The sequence below is a fragment of the Ciona intestinalis genome, chromosome 3 (assembly GCF_000224145.3).
Source record: "Ciona intestinalis chromosome 3, KH, whole genome shotgun sequence".
NCBI lineage: Eukaryota > Metazoa > Chordata > Ascidiacea > Phlebobranchia > Cionidae > Ciona > Ciona intestinalis.
Window position 1 is genome coordinate 125,164 of NC_020168.2, and position 14,457 is coordinate 139,620.

Here is a 14,457-nt window from a genome sequence, read left to right on the forward strand (position 1 = left end):
TGTATGGTCGTTTTATTTATTCAAGTGTTCATATTCTTAGGTAAGTTGTTATATAGGAATAGTTTCCCAACATTTAATCATACATTAATATAAATACATTAATAAAGCATAAAAAACATCACAGCTTATATATCTACGAAACAATTGTCTTTATTTCATATGTTTTGACATAAGAACTAAAACGTCCTCAGTTAAAAACTAAAACCATTAACTGAAAAGTTCTTTAGTTGTTAAACCGAAACGTTTAAAATGGAGACAATTGTATAGTGAGGTTGGAAAGATGGAACACCTTTAGCACATTATATCCAAATATCCTGAACGAGTTTTAAACAATTAATAACGGTCTATGAAAGTCGTGAGAACACGGTTTATGAAAAGTTGTCCCATCTTTCCCCACCCTACTATATCATATTCCATATAGTTTGTAATGTTTGTATTAAAACTGACCAGGAATCCCCATTTGATATCGTTTCCATTATTTTCAAGACCATGGCTGTCAAGTGGTTTTGTGTAACTGCTTGTACAGTGTGTACAAGGATGTTATAACGTATCCGAGCTCTATTGGAGTAACTCTACAACTACAACATACTAACCCATGCCATTGGACATTCGTACTGCATGACAACCAAGTTATTGTGTTCAATATAATGGGAATGAGTTCTAGTACATCGAACTGTGGCAAATATATGCTGATGCCAAACAGTAAGTCAATTAAAAAAACTTTCAACATCGTATTCGTCTAAGTAACTGCAAATGTTGCTAAATCTCTGAAACATAATACTGTGGGGCAAGATGGATACCATTAGCATATGCCATACAATATTTCCTAATGTTTAAATATTATCAACGCTGTTTTAGAGTCGTGAGAATACGGGTATACCATTCCGTAAATATTATTGGTTTACTACTAAATGGGACGACAAAAGAAAATAAAAACATAGGCCATTTTACCCCAACCTGCTACAATTAATCTCTACAACAATTTACAGATTGAAATAAACGTGGTAATAATCTCTATTTTAATCCACAGATAAAAGATATTGTTTACAAAACATGCAAAGTCACACCAGTGGATATTCTAAATGTGCCAACAACTTTAACTACAACGGTATTTCTACGATACCGACGAGCAGGAAACGACTCACTGTGTCTTTATACTCAAACGAACTGAAGCCACCGCATATAAGAATAACAACAAAAGTATATAACTGCACAAACACCAAAACAAAAACGGACACAACAAAAAATTATACAAACACAGTGATAAACGCAACCAACGACCCCACCAAAGCAAAATATAAAAACACAACAACATTTACACAAACAACTTACCCAAAAAATACCACACAAAATATTGGACAAGCTGTAACAACACAAACAATGTTAAACAATCTTAGTATCAGTGAAACTACAAAACAAACCAACACAACCGCAACGACATCATATCTCGCAGTTCAAACAAACAAATTTACGACAGTAAATAACACACATGATAACACACAAGTTATATTTACCGATAACACCACAACGCAGAGCGGGCAGCCTACCACAGGTAAATACTACAATTATGGGTGTATGTGTCCATATAAGACACTTAACAACAATTACTTCAACTCAGTGGGACCTTATGAGTGGTCTAATAAATTGTCGGGATATATTAAAAAATACCCCAAAATATTCAACCACAAAGTTACTTACATGGTAACTCGTAAGCGGGCACGAGGTGTATAAAACAAAACACCCATACTATAACAACTGTCCTTGCCCCGCCATGTGAGGATAAATAAGTTACATATATGGTAACTGGTAAGCAGGCATGAGGTGTATGAAACAGAACACCAGTGTTCCTAAGGTCGCTGTCCAGAGGGTAAATAAGTTACATTCATTCATCATGTTTATACAATTTCAGTAACGCTAACATTTTAACATCCCTAGATGAGAATGGCGCCGACGGTTACTTAATCGTGATACATTCATCCATCGTTCTCGTGTTAGGAATATCCGCACTAAGTGTTATTGTCATGCTAGTAGGAGTGATCAAGTATACACAGTACAGGTAAGATTAAAACTACATTTCATTCTAACTTCAAATTCTGGGTCAAAAATTTTATCCAAAAAATTACGTCGGTGGTAACTCGTAGCACGTCAGCTGGCAGGAGCTGTACGAAACAGAACACCCTTTTTATAACGACTGTCATTTACCGGCCACACAATGATTGAGCACGTTACATTCCTCGATTTAAACTCTTTATAATTTAGAAAAGCTAACAAAGAAGACGCCGAGAAGAAGAAACTTATATCCCGCCATCAATCAAATATTCCAAGATACGATCGACTCGCACCAACTGCGCCACCGTGCGGCGAGATTCCAAGACCTCGTGCAACTTTTACAACTTTTTTCGAATCGTCAAAACCAAGCAATTCTAATACGGTAAAAATAGCAACTACTTGACCGTTTGTTTGATACAGCTGCCAAAGCGTAACGTAGGTGGCATAGGAAGAAGAAAGATCACTGGTTTTTGAACTATATGTTATATAGTAAGGTGGGGGAAGATGGGACACATTTAGCACATAATATCTAAATATCCTGATCGTGTTTTAAACAATTAACAACGATCTATAAGAGTCGTGAGGATATAGTTTTATAAATCTTTGAATGTTTCATGTTTACTATTAAATCGGATGAGAAAATAGAGTCAAAAGGTGTCCCATCTTCCCCCACCCCACTGTATATAATATAATAACGCATGCAAAATGTAATATAGCGGACTATACATAAGAAATAGGGCGATAAAGATAAAATAAAATGAAAACATAGAATATCTTACCCTACTATATATAGTAGGGTGGAAGAAGATGGGACACCCTTTCAATCTATTTTCTCCTCAAACAAACATTCAACGATTGTTTATAAAACTTTATCCTCACGGCTCCCATAGATCGTTGTTAATTGTTTAAAACACGATCAGGATATTTGGTTATTCTGTGTGAAAGGTGTCCCATCTTCTCCCACCTTACTATATATATATATATATCAGCGACGTACATTGACTGACTGATACATAACGTAACTATTCAATATTTTTTCGTAGAAAGAAACAATTACAACAGTTCCATATCGACCAATGAGCAGTCACGAATACGCATCAATTAAAAGACGACCAATGAGCGAACCGAACGTTGGTGACGTCATATATGAAGAGCCAATCAGAGCGACGATAACTGAGGAATCAATCTATCTTGATCTTGAAGACGAAGCAAGCGATCAATGAATGAATGAATAAATGCAACTTATTTATCCTCGTATGGCGGGACAACGACAGTCGTTATAAAAACAGACGTTTCGTTTGATACACCTCGTGCCAGCTCACAAGTTACCACATATGTAACTTATTTATCTTTGCGTAGCGGGGCAACGACAGTCGGTATAACATGGGTGTTCGGTTTAAAACACCTTGTGTCCGCTTACTAGTTACCACGTATATAAATTTGTGGGTGATTGTTTTTGGGGGTAATTTTTCCATTTTTTAAACATATATCTTGCAATTTAGACCATGTATGCATGGAAACTTAGACAATTTATAAAGGAACGCTGGGTTGTAGCAATTCTGTCTTGCTCTAATATACCATAAGTGTAGAAACCACCTTGTTCAAAATAAATTAGTGAGTAGTGACCCATATCGGCACAAGTAGAAGAAACTAAATGTTCAATATTTGTTAAATAACAACACCCAAAATACAATGGCGGCGTAATGATTAACACACAATATCGAAGTGTACGTCCGAAGTTTCGCTCAATAAAACTATACACAGATGTTATGTACTCGTATTTATATATGCCCGTGTACGTTAAACCAAATAACAGAATATAAATCCGCTTCTATAGTAAATATTGGGGTAAGATGGTCCATGTTTTTTATATTTTTTTATCGTCAATTTTGGTTGTAAACAAAGAATACTTTAAAGTGTGACCCCATACCGACGACTTTAAAGGAAGGTTATTATTTGTTAAAATACGAAAAAATATAAGATTTTATTTGCTAACGGTGTCCATCTCACCCTACAGTGCTATATACTAAACTCGTCAAATAATTAAAAACATGAAGGTAACAAAAAATAAGCAAAAATAAAAAAAAAGGATTTTATCCCTTTTCTTAAGTTACACTTGCGCCCAGTATTGTTATAACTTGAATATTTAATCGCGAATCCTTCTCTATGTGACGTAATCCACAAACAAACATTGCTGATTACGTCATTGAGTAAACGAAACATTTTTTCAACAATAGAAACTATGAACTCACCGACCAACGGTCATTAAGTAGGACAGTGAGGTAACCATGAGAACATTTGGTGCTCTGTAAGCTTATAATATATAACAAGATTTAAATTCTATTTGAACATTAAGCTGGTGATGCTATTTTGGTCGATATATATATTTATAACAGAAAACCATTAGTGGGAATTGTTCTTGTTAAATATTTCGGACTACTTGATCCTGAGTGTTAGTTCGTTACGAAAATCGTCTAACTTGATGAGAACTTAGATCAAGGCCGGATTCACGGAGTTGATTATTGTTGATATTATCATGGTTCGAATTCTTGGAATAATATTATGTTTAGGTAAGAATTCGTAATCTGTAGAAATGTGAGGCAAGATGGGACACCTTTAACACAGAATATCTAAATATCCTGATCGTGTTTTAAACAATTAACAACGGTCTATGGAAGTCTTAAGGATACGGTTTTATAATTCTTTGAATATTCTTTGTTCACTACCAAATAAGACTAGAAAACAGATTGAAAGGTCGTCCCATCTTGCCCCACCCTACTATATAAACTTTACAACACCAATTTGAACCGGCGTGTAAATTAAGTTTTTATTACAGGGTTGTTTAAAGGGTCGCACTCACAAAGCTCATGTTCAGTGACACCAGATAAACTAAACATTACAAGCCGAACCGGCAACATAAGTCACCCAGAAAGTGGTGGATTGTATCCGAGAAATGAGATTTGTATTTGGACGTTTTTTGGAAAGGAGGGATATAAGTTGCGACTTACTTTCTATTATGTTGATTTAAATGGGAATACTACTGTGTGTGGTGACCGTTTAGTGTTGCCAGATGGTAAGTTATGGTTTATTAGCAGTGATGACCAACGAAAAATACTGTTATTTTTGTTTAGCTAATAAAAGCATTATTTTATAATACCAACCGAAAATAATATTTTTATTGTTGAATATTTAATCGCTAAACCTTATCTATGTGACGTAATTCTTGTGTTATTTTTAAAATGTTATTTTTAAACTAACAAATATATATATATAAGTATTTTGTGATGGTAAACAAAAAGAAACTTAAAAATATTTGTGTAAGGCAAACCATTCTGCGAGAGCACTTATACAAAGTGGTCGCAAGTATATACAAGGACAAATGAGACGAGGTGTATGCACAATTCTACTGATGAAATATTTATATCGAACACTTCGCCCAATCCGACCTTAAGCTTTTACTCCGATTCTACTCAGAATGGCTACGGGTTCCAACTTTCTTATTCAATTGAAAATTGTATAAAAGAAAGTAAGTATACGGCATGGAGTGGGATGGGGTAAGATGGGACATGTTTTCATTCTCTTTTTTCGTCCCTTTTGGAGTAAACAAACAATATCTACAGAATTATAAAACACACCATGAAAAGAGCGTTGTGAATTAATTGTTTAAAACACGATCAAGAAATGTGGGATTCAGGTGCTAACGGTATCCCATCTTACCCCACAGTACTATATATGCGTTAATACTAAAATTCAAATTTAGTTTGTGCAAATCAACGTACATCTAACGCTAACATCCGGTATGCAAAAAGCTATTGTTTCATCTAACAAACATTCGGCGTATAGTTGATAGAGCAGTCGGATGTAACAGGAATATTTGTAACAGATGAGGCGACGGTTCCTATACTGAAGACGACTACTGGTAGCAACACGAAGTTTAATACAAGGACGACTACTACTATGAACACCACAATTTCGGGGACAGTTTTATCGACAATTTCGGCTCCAATTTTACCGACTCTCCCGTCAACAGTTTTACCACCAAATGTTTCGTCGATAAATTCGTCGTCGGTTTCAACAACAGGAATGCATGTGGTAAATCCAACTCCAGTGCCGCGCGGTAAGTTTCCATGTCGACAAGTTTGTGGAGCAAATATTTACTTTGTTTTCACAGCAACTCAAGTTGGGTTAATAGCAGGGTTGGCAAGCGCAGGAGTTTTGATAATAATCGCCATCGCGGTTGGTTTTTATTTTTACAGGTAAACTAAATTTAAGTAAATTCGGGTTACCAATGTCACATAAAACATTATAAATACCTTATACAGGTTACTCTATTTTCTTACGTACGAATCTTTATGGATAAAATCAAATGCAAATGAATAGGACCTACTGTTAGCACATAATATTTTTATTTCCTAATGGTGTTTTAACAATTAACAACGCTTCTATAGAGCCGTGGTGATACGGGTATATAATTCTGTAAATATTCTTTGTTTACTGCTAAATTGGATGATAAAACAGAATGAAAGCATGGACCATCTTACCCCAACCCAAGGCTATTACTAACTTAATATTATTACTTTACAGGCGACGAAGAAAAGATTCACTTCCTGAAGAGATAAGCGAAATCAACGCACCGAACATGTATGAAAGCATAAAACGGCCAAATCCACAAACAGAATACGTTGAAGTAAACAGCGCAATCACTCAAAACAGTCCAAATATCGTCATCAAAATGAACGCAAGCCCACGAGGGTTTTACGAAAACTGTGGAACCGCCATTCCACAGAACAGTATATTAAACATAGATGATGCACCTAAGGCCCCAACACCAACAGAAGATACTGCAAATGATGATTTAAAAGAAGGCGGATATATGGACCCTATACCTAAGCCTCAACCAGTGTATTTAGATCTAGATGGATCGAGTGAAGACGCAACTTTGTGATTATATATAGTAGGGTGGGGGAAGACGGGACACCTTCAGCACATAATATTTAATTATTCTGATCACGTTTTAAACAATTAACAACGGTCTAAGCGAGTGACGATACGGTTCTATAATTATTTGAATGTTCTTTGTTTACTACAAAATGGTTCGAGAAAATAGAATAAAAAGGTGTCCCCTCTTCCCCCACCCTACTATATCATTATTTTACAAACAGCAACATACGTTTATTATATTAATAAAACGTCTTCAAGTATTCGTGTCATAAACGTAATGGAAAACTACAAAACTGACAGTTTACCAACACATAGTGCACTGTATCTACATTCTAAACGATACGAAATCACTTCAATTAAAAAAAAACATGGTTTATGAAGCGCGTTAATTATTCGGGTGCCGGTAATTTCGAGTTCCTGTGTTTTAAGATCATACTTGTGTGTTGTGATATACTATAGTTATCAGTTGGGGTAAAACAGGATATGTTTTCATTCTCTTTTATTGTCCCATTTTGATAGTAAACGAAGAATATTTACAGAATTATGTAACCGTAGCCACCAACTCTTAAACAACGTAGTTAATTGTTAAACACGCGATTAGGGAATTTTGGATTATGTATACTAACGGTATCCCATCTTACCCCACAGAACTATATGTTCGTTTATTAATCAGGTGAGGGTTTTAAAAGTTACAGAACTTCAAAAGAAACACTTAGCTATACTTGCAATAGCAACAAAGATGGCGTATTAATCTATCAACACTTCATATGGTGATGGCCTGGTATCATACGTAACATAATGAATCATATAATATGCATGAAACATACATCGAAGAAATATACATAGCATATACATCATCAGTGTTAAGCAAATTCATCCAAACATGGAAGCGTTGAGTCTTATATTACTTGGACTAATATGTAAGTTTAAATGTGTCAAGTTTAAAATATGTAGGAAGTGTATTTATGTTATAAATTTTAGGGGTTAGAGATGTAATGGCTCGGACTTGTCCGGTTCGCGATGTGTACGAAACACAAGATGTTGTTGAAGTTAATGGATACAATTGGGGGACTTGTGAATGGAAATTTCATTTAAACAAAGATCAAGCCCTTGTTATAAATATAACACAAGTTAAACAGGTTTTCTCTTTTGGTGACAGATACATTGAACTACCAAATGGTGAGTTTATTGTTTGTGTTTAATGTTTAAAGTTTACCAATTAACAATATAGTAGGTTGGGTTAAGACAGTCCATGTTTTTATTCTCTTTTATGTTATCTTCCAGTTTGGTAGTAAACAAAAATGTTTTACACATTTATATAACCGTATCGTCACGACTTGTGAGCTTTGTTAAATACTAAAAACCAAATTAGAAAATATGGTATGTTATGTGCTATTGGTAGCTATCTTACACCACAAAACTATATTTTGTTTTTAAAGGAACCCAAATAAATAGTGAGAAATCTTGTCTTGTGTTCAAACATGAATTCGCACCAACAACGTGTTCATTCAACGTTCCTTACTGCTACAAATCACATACCAACTGGACAGGGTTAATACCCGTCCTAAAGAGCAGGCGTTTAGATTTTACGGCCAGTTATCAAATTATAAACTGCACTTACACAGGTAAAAATAATACAATCTGGAATGTTAAGGTTAAAATAAATGAATCAGTGAATGCAACTTATTTATTCCCGCATGGAGCGAAAGTCGTTAGAACACAAGTGCTCTGTTTCATACACCTCGTGCCCGCTTACGAGTTACCACGTATGTAACTTTGTAGGCAAATATTTTGGGGGTCCAAGATTTTACAAATCGTAACTGGTTAACTGGTCGCAAATGAAACCAAATATTTGAAATTTACGGACCAAAATGCAACCATTTCTTTTGCCACAACTACAATTAAACTCATGAAATATTTAAATTTATGCACAGAAAGATCCACACCCAGTCCTAGCATGGTAACGAGTCTAACTACCGGTTCAACATTGAATGCAATGCAATCTTCAAGCAGCAATGCCGGTGTAATAGCTGGTGCAACTATCGGCGGTCTACTGTTTATTGTCTTAGTTATTGTTGGGGTTTGCTTCATATACAGGTAAATATAAATGAATGTATAGTTGGTAGGGTGGGGTAAGATGGGACATGTGGTTATTCTATTTGATCGTCCCATTTAGTAATGAACAAAGAATATTTACAGAATAATATACCCGCAAATATAGGTTTTAGGTGATATCTCATCTTACTCACAGTATTATAATCTGTTTATCCTTGCGTATAGCAGGGTAACGACAGTCGTTACCCGGCTGTTATGTTTTATAGACCTTGTGTCCGGGCAAATATAAATTCGAGAAACAGCGATTATAACGACATAATATCATATTTATTTCCGGGTCTAATATTAGCAGATGGAAATTATCTCTTAACCACAAATCTGTATCATAAAATAGTCGTTAGCCTATCAGGGGCTGATAAACCATGGATTTGCCGATCAATTTATTGATGTTTTATGTTAGGCACAAAGTAAATGATACACCTAACACACCAATCTACGAGGACCCTGGACATGTTTACGCTTGTGCTACTGACGCATATACTCTTGCTGGTGACGCCTACAATCCTGCTTGTGATGTAACACAGCGTGCTGATTGGTTACGTGAGGACGAGGGGCATTACGGTACAGTTGATAACTGCTTGTACAACGAAAGCGAGGTTAAGGTGACAGTTCAAAACCAGTTGTACCATAGCGAAGGACCTATTGCGAGTCCCACGACGGAAAAACAAAGCAGTAACTACTTACAACCGATTGCTACAAAACAACCAGCGTATTTGGACTTGGAAAATTATTCAAAAGCTTAAACAAGTGGAAATTTTGTGTTTTTATAAAACATTAATAAACTTGAAAACTTACACTGTGTAAACATAATGTAAAATGTCGAAGCCGAAGCACGAAATTGAAACACGAGATATAGCTTTGGTCTAGCACTCTAGCACATAATCTAAAATACATTATAACGTCATAGGATGCGAACCTCCATTATAAAAACACGCATTAGAACATATTTAACCTCGCGCAGGAAATAAAGCGGACAAACTTCTATTCCATTGAATCGAATAACTTCGGGGAAATACTTTAACATGGAAGTTGTACTACGTGATGTTCAAGTCAAAAGATTTTCGATTTTCAGGTCAACCGAAACTCTGCCAAAGAAACTAAATTAAGATATAAACCAAAGCTTTAGGTTGAAGAGGGGGCAGTGTGTAACTTCCTGTCCTTTTAATGGCTTATAAAACCTAAAGTGTAACAAACGAACAAGGGCTTAACCACGTCATACAAGTTGAGTTAATGCACGTTTTCTCCTGATGATGACGTAACAGTGTTATGAGTATGTAAACTAAGATGCAAAGAACATAAGCTTAGATTCACCGTATAGGCACCACGTATGTTAATTGTTTAAATTTTAGAAAAGTAGATACAGTTTGTGATCGAACACAACAGTTTTAAACAGAATGATAAACATTTGGACGTCATGTTATGTCTTCCTACGTAAGTATTGTATTGTTGATAGTAGATTTTGTATAATAGGTCGTAGTTCTATTATTTATTATGTATGGTACTGTGAGGTAAGTCGGAACACCTTTAGCACAAAATATACGAGTATCCTGATCGTGTTTTAAACAATTGACAACGGTCTATTGGGGTCGCGAGGATTTGGTTTTATAATTCTTTGAATGTTCTTTGTTTACTACCAAATGGGACGAGAAAATAGAATGAAAATGTGTCCCATCTTTCCCACCTTACTACACATTTAATTTGACTAAACGACTAGGTTTAAAAATATTATATTTTTGATTTTCCACGTTTTTTAATACGTTTTAAAATAAAATAAAGTTTTAAAATTTAAATACGTTTTAAAGACGATAAGACGTTTTAAAATAAAACAGAAATTCAAGTTTATTTCTACCCTACTTTTTTATGATAATGTAAATTCTACTTTTTAACATATAGTAGTGATAAAGATGTCCCGTCTTCCCCGCCCTACTATATATATTATTTAAAAGACGAAATATATACTATTTTCCACCATCTTCCCGAATTATTGTTATCTAGTTAAGTATGACCGGTGGTAATTTAACTAATTCATATTTTAGTCGCAAGCGTTGTGTTGGCACAGTCAAACAGACACAGGCCAGCTTCGTGCAATATAGATATGACCTCGTACGACGGTACAATAACGTTTCCCGAAAACCCGGGAAAATATCCGAAAAATACCGAATGTACTTGGACGTTCCCAGCCAGTGGAAACCAAGTCCTCGTGTTTTCAATCGAAAAGTTGGATATTAAAAATAAACCAAATAAATGTGACGATGGACTACAACTACCTGATAGTAAGTATATATATATTATTCATATTCTATATGAATAGGGCCTGCAGCGTGGCCCGCCATGAGCCCCAGGATTCAGGCCAGGATTGGCACATTACTCTAAAGCATATAGTAGGGTGGGGGGAAATGGGACACCTTTAGCACGTAATATCTGAATATCCTGATCGTGTTTTAAACAATTAACAACGGTCCATAGAAGTCGTAGGGATACGGTTTTATAATTCTTTGAGTTTTGTTTGTTTACTGCCAAATGGGAGGAGAAAATGACATGAAAAGGTGTCCCATCTTCCCCCACCCTACTAAACATTGATAGTGTACAAATACGAACAATTTGTTATAGTAGTCTTGTTTAGCTATTAGTGGGTTGGGGTAAGATGGCCCTTGTTTTATTCGTCCCATCACACCCATGTAGTAATAAAAATATAAATTTTACAGAAATATACATAAACGTATTCCTACGACTTTAAAATAGCGTTGTTAGTTGTTAAAACAAAATTAGTAAATATGAGATAATACGGCGTCAAGCCTAACCCCTTTATAGTACTATATACATTATACTTATACAGTAGGGTGGGGGAAGATGGGACACCTTTAAACTTTATTTTCTCGTCCTATTGAGTAGTAAACAAAGAACATTTAAAGAATTATAAAACTATATTACAACGACTTCCAAAACCGTTGTTAATTATTTAAAACACAATTAGAATGTTTGGATATTATGTGCTAAAGGTGTCCCATCTTCCCCTACCCTACTATATTACTTTACATTATTTTTATATTTTCTTACAGACACAGTTCTATGTCGTAGGCCTCGGTCTTTACCCCAATGTAAAATGTTCGCATCCCAAAGCAACAGCGTACAAAACTGCGGCATCACCATTCCACCCGATGCACGCGGTACCGGTTGCACCTATAGCACGCCTATTCGATTTACATCCACTTGGCCGAATCCAAAATTGCGGTTTTACTCAAACAATGACAAAGAAAGAGGAACAGGATTCAGATTAAGATATTTTATCATTAACTGCTTAGCAGGTAAATTTACACATTTGCGTTCATATATATAATATATAGTAAAGAGAAGATGGGACACCTTTTTCATTTTATTTCTACGTCCCATTTGGTAGTACACAAAGAACATTTAAAGAATTATAAAATCGTATCCTCACGACTCCCATATACTGTTGTTTATTGTTTAAAATACAATCAAGATATTTGAATATTATGTGCTAAAGGTGTTCCGTCTCAATATAATAATATGAGAAATCCGGGATCATTTATTCCTATATTATATTAAAGGACAATATTTTTATAACAGCAACAACAACAACAACAACAACATCGACGACTCGCACGATTTCAACGACAGCCAGGTATACCACGATACAGACAACGGAAACGGCCGGTCAGTGCATGAAATGTAGTTAAATAAGCAATGTTGCTACATTCTTATTCCTCAACTAATGTAATTTAAACACTTATCTATATCTAAATGTTAACCACATGATTATTTTTTCACTTTTTTGTTTTCATAGAAAACATGTTAAACCTGAACGAAATTAAATATAAACTAAGCCCTTATTGTCAGTCTACCTTATTTTTTAAACACCTCAATAATTACTTTAACATAAAGGCGCGGTGAGTTATAAAACGACGGCCGAAAATATGAATAACGTCACAACAGCAACAACAGTAACAACCAATCAAATGCCAATTACGACTGACGTCATGAACATAACTGGCAAAGGTAACTATACCACGTTATGCATTGTGTGCTTAGATAAAATTGTCCATGCTTTCATTCTATTTTCTCGTCCTATTGGGTACTAAATAAAAAACTGTTTACAGAATTAGATAACCGCATTATCACGACCTTAAAAAATCATAAATCATTAAACTCGATTTAGTAAATATAGGATTTGGTTCTAACGGTAGCCATCTTACCCCACAGTACTATATATAACCATATCCTCACGACTTTAAAAGAGTGTTATAAAAGATGGGACAAATTTATACATTTATATCATATTATCTAAATATCCTGATCATGTTTACTGTATTAATTGTTAAGAACACGAGTAGGAAACTGGAGAAAAAACTTTACATGAGAAATATTATTTACAGGTCACGTGTTACAACCAGGCAACTCCCAATTATTGGTTGGATTAATTACGGGAATTCTTTCAGTGATTCTTATATTGGTCGCAGTTATAATTTGCTGGGTGGTTTTAAACAGGTTAGTACAATATATCTCTTCTGTAATCACTAAATACATAGAAGTCAGAGAGACTTGTGGTCACTAGAGGGTTGTCCAAACTGTCAGCCATACGGAAAAAAGCAATACATATTTAAGTCATATATATACGGGGTAACTCGTTAGAGAGCACAAAGTGGATTAGATAGCATATTTGTGTTATAACGACTGTCATTGCCCCGCTCAGCAAGGATAAATCAGTGACAATTATTCATTCCTATAAAGTTAACTATTGAAAGTAGCCAGCAGTTTACTGTATAGCATACATAGCTAACAACGTAAAATGTGTATGTAATACAGCAGACGAAAAGAGAACACGACGATGGACTCTGAAAACAACACAGGTGTATCTGAATGCCCCGGTACTGTTGTTTACGCTACACCTGATGATGACTATGCACTTGCACAAGATGTGCCGCCGCACGATGTCGCTATGTATGAGATTTGCTCCCCGGATGGAGGGGCAGGGTATGGAACGATAGACAATGTATTATATGGAAAGAATGAAGGCGATTACGCTGTAATAGAGGACGGTAACGAAAACCATACCACGGATAATACATTGCCAGAAATGGTGGTGAACCAGTTGTACACAAGTGTGTAACAACGTGTAGGGACTTATGTAGAACACAACATGTTACATAATCTAATTGTTCTCGATTTTTTTATATTTTTGCTGTTTTTCATGGTTTACTGTTTTACATGCGATTTTTTTATATTATTTGATACTTGAAGCTATTCCTCATGGACTTGTTCTCTATATATTTGTAACTACCGATTTCATTTATTTGTTGAACAATATACGTACATCAGATCACTAGTTTGCAA

At 35.2% G+C, this 14,457-nt stretch overlaps 5 protein-coding genes across 6 annotated transcripts in view; 4 read left to right on the forward strand and 1 right to left on the reverse strand.

Annotated features, from left to right (window-relative positions):
- The window catches only part of LOC100181629 (nesprin-1), a 108,649-nt gene that overhangs the window by 56,878 nt on the left and 37,314 nt on the right, over positions 1-14,457 (reverse strand). The window lies entirely within an intron of this gene.
- On the forward strand, positions 943-3,335 carry LOC113474147. Its single transcript, XM_026833971.1, has 4 exons — positions 943-1,552; positions 1,936-2,056; positions 2,260-2,431; positions 3,093-3,335. Exons 1-4 carry the CDS (start codon positions 1,054-1,056, stop codon positions 3,270-3,272), a joined length of 972 nt encoding a protein of 323 aa, XP_026689772.1. The 5' UTR covers positions 943-1,053; the 3' UTR covers positions 3,273-3,335.
- Positions 4,210-7,064, forward strand: LOC113474146. Its single transcript, XM_026833968.1, has 6 exons — positions 4,210-4,619; positions 4,886-5,122; positions 5,372-5,575; positions 5,933-6,166; positions 6,221-6,305; positions 6,634-7,064. The coding sequence occupies exons 1-6, from the start codon at positions 4,586-4,588 to the stop codon at positions 6,992-6,994; spliced, it is 1,155 nt and encodes a 384-aa protein (XP_026689769.1). The 5' UTR covers positions 4,210-4,585; the 3' UTR covers positions 6,995-7,064.
- LOC100186433 lies at positions 7,245-9,899 on the forward strand. Its single transcript, XM_002130780.3, has 5 exons — positions 7,245-7,910; positions 7,972-8,169; positions 8,430-8,615; positions 8,925-9,087; positions 9,506-9,899. Exons 1-5 carry the CDS (start codon positions 7,874-7,876, stop codon positions 9,846-9,848), a joined length of 927 nt encoding a protein of 308 aa, XP_002130816.1. The 5' UTR covers positions 7,245-7,873; the 3' UTR covers positions 9,849-9,899.
- Positions 10,204-14,446, forward strand: LOC494388. 2 transcript variants are annotated; one of them, XM_002130546.4, is made up of 7 exons: positions 10,204-10,536; positions 11,142-11,378; positions 12,165-12,410; positions 12,694-12,780; positions 13,009-13,122; positions 13,500-13,611; positions 13,930-14,446. In XM_002130546.4, exons 1-7 carry the CDS (start codon positions 10,500-10,502, stop codon positions 14,231-14,233), a joined length of 1,137 nt encoding a protein of 378 aa, XP_002130582.2. In that variant the 5' UTR covers positions 10,204-10,499; the 3' UTR covers positions 14,234-14,446. The 2 variants fall into 2 exon arrangements, with proteins under 2 accessions (XP_002130582.2, XP_026689770.1); XM_026833969.1 differs by having other exon boundaries at positions 13,933-14,446.